This window comes from Centrocercus urophasianus, unplaced genomic scaffold (genome assembly GCF_019232065.1).
Source record: "Centrocercus urophasianus isolate 14NV4802_14NV808 unplaced genomic scaffold, USGS_Curo_1.0 seq_259, whole genome shotgun sequence".
NCBI lineage: Eukaryota > Metazoa > Chordata > Aves > Galliformes > Phasianidae > Centrocercus > Centrocercus urophasianus.
In genome coordinates, this window is record NW_024884821.1 from 1 (window position 1) to 6718 (window position 6718).

At 45.0% G+C, this 6718-nt stretch overlaps 1 protein-coding gene across 1 annotated transcript; it reads left to right on the plus strand.

Moving 5' to 3' along the window:
• Nucleotides 1-1702: 1702 nt before the first annotated feature.
• Nucleotides 1703-6693, plus strand: GCHFR (GTP cyclohydrolase I feedback regulator; the record flags this gene model as incomplete). Its single annotated transcript, XM_042826052.1, has 2 exons — nt 1703-1913; nt 5790-6693. Coding segments are annotated over 2 exons (335 nt in total), but the record flags the coding sequence as incomplete, so codon positions are not given.
• Nucleotides 6694-6718: the final 25 nt, after the last annotated feature.

Below are 6718 nucleotides of genomic sequence, written 5' to 3' on the forward strand. Positions count from 1 at the left end.
TGTAAAGGCCCTGACTCCTTTAAAGTTTGTTAAATGTATTTTGCTTCTGCTGGTCTAATGAACAACCTTACACTGTTTCCTAGCTCAGAATACTATACCCATATGGTTTAGAAAGTTCAAAATCTATTGCAGCTTTGTGAGAAAGTATTTGTTAGGTAGTTCAGTAACTATGTTTCTAAAATATGTTACTAATATGTATGTGGTGTTCTTACTTTCCACATCAGCTATTTAACTATTTCTAAGGATATGTTACAGCTTAATTCTTTAGATCAATTGCCCTTTTCAATGTTCAATGCAGAAACAACACTTTGACTTTCCACAGCTACAATGCATTGGGTAGTCATGTTTTATGGCACTTCAGGGAAATACATGCAATGGAATGGACTGAAATACTTTTCCCTGCAGTCTTCAGGAACTCTGCTCTTTAGCAGGACAAAACAAACATTTACAGCCTTAACCCTGGCATCAAGCCACAGCTGGAATCAGCTCATACTGGCACCTAACAGGAGGTGATGGGCTTTGCTACTTTTGGTGGCTTACCGAAATGTTTGCTCAGTGGCACTGCATAAGTGCTTCCCAGGGGTCAGGTAAAGACTCACAGTTAACACACAGCTTGCTGGGCTGGGGATGGATGCTGCAGGAAGGCTCTTCCATCTCTGCTTTTCAGCCTTCCCCAAACCACATTTCTTCAGCTTTTCAAGCCAAACACAATTTCTCTGCTGTCAGACTCTCCAGCCCTTTGCATATTATAAATGAAATGATCATTAATGTGAGTTTGTTGATGGCAATGCCAATGGATAGGGGACGCTTTCCACAACAGTTTTTGACCTGCAAATTTTTCATGTGTAGAATGGAGGAGAATGAAAAGGGGAAAGTGACTCCTCACATTAAAATCAATTAAAGGCTTTTTTTTTTTTTTTTTTTTTTTTTTTTTTTTTTTTTAGAAAAAAAAAAGAGCTTTTAATTGATTTTAATATGAGGAGCCACAAAAAAAGAGCTTGCAAGGGTAAGAAATTGGAGTATGAAGAGTGTTGGCACCTCTAGTGTGGTCATTACAGAGGTCTCATGGGAGCTATACATGTCTGCTGTGCCCTGCTCCTTAGTTCTGAAAGTTATTCAGACTCAGAATATCTCAGAAAATAACACTTTTGGAGCGTGCTGTGAAAATGTCCCTGTTCTCTCTGTATGACATGTGGGAAATCTTTCTGATGGCTGTCTTGGGAAGATGACTCACATCTCCAACTGCCTCCTGTCGCTCCAATGTGACAGTCCTTTCTTGTCCCATAGGTGCCAGTCTGTCCAAACCAACCCATGGCATCTCCTTTTCACACGAATGTGGCTCTGGGGAACATGGGCTACTGGGCACGGTGATGTGTTGATGGTTGAACTCTACAATCTCAGAGTCTTCTCCAACCTTAATTATTCCTTAATTCTTTCTTGCTAGTAGAGCCCTTCCCAAAGCTGTCCTCTGCCAGGACAAGACCTAAGTGGTCCTATCATTTCATGGCCAAGCATTGAGGTTTGCTGGTTTGTCGCAACGAGGCTGTGAGTGCCACCTCATAGCTGTCCTACAGACTGAATGACACACAGCCACCGTGTGCTCAGCCAGCAGGTGGCCCTCCAGAGCAAAGCCACCAGAGTCCTCACCTGAGACACACAGGTAGCTTTGTCCTGGGACATATCCAGGCTTCTACAAGTTGAGGAACTCACGCTGATCCCATTAATGGTGGCAGAAGAAACCTCGTTCTTCTCAGGACACTCTTCTCTTCCCAGTTAATTGTACTACCATGCTCACCATGCATTGCTGCTTTTCTGCAGGAGGTTGGCCCCACCATGGTGGGAGATGAGCACTCGGATCCCAACCTGATGCAGTTCTTGGGGGCCAGAAAGAGGAACATGCTCGGGAACCACTTGTAAGTGCAATGTTTCAATCTCTCCCCCCTCCCTGTTTTCCCTAAAGCTTCACTCCCTGGCACACCTACTTCTAAACCCAGGACTGGTTTGCTGCTGGAGGGGCATGTGCCTGTCCTTGCTCCCACCTGTCAGTGCTCAGCCAAGGATATTTTCCTAATATTTCAAGCAGTTTTCTGTTATTTTCTAACCATAACCCTTTCTCATCCTCACATCTCGCATTCTTGGGACGCTTTTGGGTGCTATCTAGCCAGGCTGAAATAAAACAGATGCAGCAGGCATTTAAACTTTTTTTGCATAACAATCTGCCTTTATCCCATCCTCAGTGACACACCTTTTCTGTTTTGGTATCACTTCCAGCCCCAAGGTGCTCAGAAGCAAATGGTGCCCATCCTTCTCCTCTCAGCCTGGCTCTGGCCAGGTTTAGTGCCAATCCACATTAGGTACTCTCCCACAGCCTGTTCTAACCCATTCCAGACTGAGCTTTCTCCCTTTCTCCCCTCAGCATCCCTCCCTGAAGCCTTCCCTTGGGCTGCTGAGTCTTCAGGCTTTGAGCTGCTTTGTGTTCCCAGCCCATTAGGCTGTGTATTTCCAACACATCTGATGCTGTGTCTCTACCTGCCTATGCTGAGTTTGAAATCAAGGGTGCAGCTTAGAAATGCTGCCATCCTGTTCTTTACATCTTGGCACACATCCCAACCCCTCCTCCCATTTGGTATCTTGACTTCTTGTTTTTCTCTAAGATTCAAATAATAATAACAAAAAAAAAAACAAAAAAACAAAAAAAAAACAAAAAAACCCACAGCAAAACAAAATACCTAAATGCAAATCAAGTTAAAGCAGAGGGCAGCAGTTGGATTTCTGCTCATGCTTGCCCACTCATGAGGCAGCGCAGAGGAGGAGTGGAAGGAAAACCAGGCGTTTCCTTGGTCCCAGCGTATTCAGACTTCCATCAGTGGAGCTGGAAAGACCCATGTCCTCAGCACTGGGCTGGCAGGCATCGAGACCCAGCTCCTCCATTGCTTTACAAAACTTAGGAGTTCAAAGAACAGGAAAAATGGAAGTACCCTGATTTTCAAGAAACTCTCCAAAATGCAAACTTGGGCCATCTGCTTTGGCAGGAACTTGGCCTCTTCCATTACCCCTTTCCATCAGCAGGGCTCAGATGGGCTTGCAGAGCCATCTCTGCACTGCTATTCCCAAGCCCGTGGGTGGCACAGAAATTGGCAGCAGTGCCAGCTTCGTGCTGCTGCCTTTGGAGCTGAGCCTGGGAGTTATGCAATGGGAGAAGAGACCTGAGGAGAAAACCAGGAGAGGCTTCAAGAAGGATGAAGTTCTGCTGGCTCTGATAGGGGTGAATCTCCAGGATTTGAGTGGAACAAAAATGGAAGGAAGGTGGAATGCCTCCATGCTGCATGCCCAAGCAGCCAGGGAGGAGTTCATAGAATTATAGAATCATTAAGGTTGGAAACGACCTCTGAGATGATGAAGTCCAACCCCAAACCATCCCCAGCATGCCCACTGACCACGTCTTTCAGTGCCACATCTCCATGGTTCTGGAACACTTCCAGAGATGGTGACTCCACCGCTACCCTGAGCAACCCATTTAATACATCCCCGCTTCTTCTGAGAAGAAATTTTTCCTAATGTCTAGCTTGAAAGTCCTTTTAAGGCCATTACAGGGTAATAAGGAAGTAGAGTGGCTGATTTTGCTTCCTTGGGGGATCCTTCTATTTCTACTTGTGCCTGCTTGTGGCCTGATAGACATTTTCAAGCATGTCTTCCCTGTTTGCTCTTGAGCAACACAGGGTGGAGGAAACAATGTGGATGGAATACTGACACCCTGAGAGGCACAGTGGTATGCCAGCAAGGCAAGTTCCATTCACCTTCTGCCAAAAAGCCCTGCTGGGGAGGAGAGCACCATGGTCGAGCAGGGTTTTCTGTCCCGCTGCCACATGATGACACAAATCTCACCCTTTCCACAGCATCTTGAGATCCAAAGCCTTAAACACGACCTAAGGAGCTCTGAGGGAGCCGGAAAGAGTCTAGGCAGTATGGATCTGTTGTAGCATTGTAATATACATAAAACACGTAATTGCCTCTAACAAAGGATTCTGTTAAGCAGCTGTGCAAATGCCACATCATTAAGCACCATCAATTGCCAGCACGCATCCTCCATCCCTTATCTCCATCCCTTATTTAATGTGCAGGGGAAGAACGCTTGGACATTTGGGTTGCAAAGCCAATCTTGGGCTACTGCAAAATGGGATTCTGAGTAGATGCTGGACAATGTCCCCTCCACCTCCTGTCATAATAAAGGCTATCAATCAATGCTGCTACTTTTAAATAGCAAACCATCTAAAATCAGACTAAAAGTCACTGCATTAGGATGCTCTTGCTGTAGCCCCACTCCCACACACAGCATGTACTCACTCACCTACCTTTGGCATACCTGGGAGCCAAAGGCTTATGTACTTACAATGGGCACGTGAAGAATTCCTCTCCTCTCTAGGCTGACCTCTGTCCCCTACTGGCTTCAGGCCGAAGGACTTTACAAATGTCCCCATCCTGATTCAGACTGCTCGCTTGTGAAGAGGGTGGCACACTTAATAGACATCGTGCAAGATGTTTTGTTTTGCTCAGTGTGGAGTTGTATTTAAGGCCCTAGGCCACTTAGCTTGCCTTCTGCTTTCAGCTCAGTCACTCCAGTTTAGGTTCCTACAAATAACAACCCCTGCCTCAGCTACTTCCTCTGCATAATGGCAATAATATTTACCATCTCCAACATGCAAATCTGAAGGTGGCAAGCCTCTTAGAGAAAGCATTAAGTTCAAAGACCCTATAATAATAGATATTATCTTTATATCACATCTATAATTATTGCATACTCTGTCTTGAGAAGCTGGAAAAATACCTTCACATCTGAGTGACATTTTATGCTTTAAAAATGCTCACCACTATAAACGTTTTGCAATGTTAGCAACTTTGGAAATGCTTTTGGGTCTTTTTTTATTATTAGCACAAAAGTCAGGGTAGTCTTTGTTAGGATGCCCAACCGAGATCATCAACCATCCCGCAGCCCGTCATTATCAGCTTATCAGGCACGGTGAGTCATCTAAGAGTTACACAATTACGAAACTTATCCCATCTGCTTGAATAAATACTGCAGCCCAAACAACTGTGTTAAAGGAACAGAAAGGCTGCCAAATTCAGCATTAAAGGACAGACTTGCCATTTCAGTTCTGCCACTTCCTAACCTAATTCAAATAGTTTTATGCCTGTGTTGTGCTATTCCTTATGGTAAGAGCAAAGCAGAACATTGGTATTTTACACCTTTAAAACAGATTAGTTGTTCTGTAAAAAGCTTCCAGAACAGTTCAGCCATGTAAATTGAGGTCTGCTGAAAGCAACAGCAAACAGGGTCTGATAACAGGGAGTTACCAGGCCTGCAAGCTGCAGGAACACGGGAACAACAAAGAAAAAAAGATCTTGCTGTTACAACACTGTAAATCTGCTGTCCTACATTTTTTCCCTGCTTTGCAGAGACCATTCTCTTTTTCCATGAATTCTGAGATATGATTCCCGTAGCTGTGGTTTAAGCTCAGCTAAGTAAGCAGCATGTGGCTTTGGATAACCAGTCCCCAAACCACACTCCAATTTAAGATCAAATTCCATTCTGACCAGCTTTCTCCTTGGTTTGGAAGCTGTGGATTTTGGTCTTCCCCATCTGGTTAACCAAGGTGTTGCATCACACAGGCAATATGCCAGATGTGCCCATGCAGTGTTTCGTACCAGTTAATTAGCGAGGCAGACCCAGTTCCACAAGGAAATTTTTGTATCCTTTTTCATCCCTGCTTTCCTCTTTTTCCCACTTGCAGCTGGGAGTACTATGTGAATGATGCACCAAGGATAGTCCTTAACAAGCTGGAGACCTGTGGTTACCGGGTGGTGAGCATGACGGGTGTGGGCCAGACGCTGGTGTGGTGCCTCCACAAGGAATAGCAAAGAAGATTTCTGCATTCCACCTCAGCAAGGCCCTGCTGAGGGGATCATCTCACACCGGACTGACAGCAAACTTCTCCCCTTGAGTAATTCTTTTCTGTCCCAGACTCCAGGCACTCAGGCGTCAGGGGAGGAGTAGTGCAGAAGCAAGGGTTCACCTAATGGAAACTCAGCATCCCTGCCATTTCCTAAGACCTCGGGGGGGGGAAGGTATGCTCAGTCCAGATTATATCATGCACATAAAACAGATGGCTCTAACTCCACATTCATTGAATGCAATCTGGTAAATACCATCTTTCTGCAATTTAATAATCTATTTAGCGTGCACTGAAAGGAGCTCAAATCACAGCCTTGCTGTCTGTTCCTCAGGGCTGTCTCAATGGGCATGTGCTGAACTGTGAATTCAGAATAAACCTCCTTCCAGATCTTGGAGGGGATGTATGGAGGTCAAGAGTGGTAGGTGCACTATCTCATCTCCAAAATGAAAGTAAAAACTGCCTAACCTACACAGTGCTCTTGGAGAATCTCTTCATGCGCAGCAAGACCAGCTTCCCTCCCAATCAGGGCCATGGTTTGAAAGCCTGATGCTGCTGTCTCGAGTTCCATTTGAACATAACACATTGATTCCCAAAGTAGCCCTAGATCAGCGCAAACAGGTCTTGTAAACATTTCAATTATGGGCTACATAAAGTTAACGGCAGCAGTTGCAATGCTGCATCGTTTGGGACTGTGTATCAATCCTGATGTAGAGGTAACACCAATAAAACATTTTGCTAGAGAGACTGATATCTTTGTGTGGGTTATT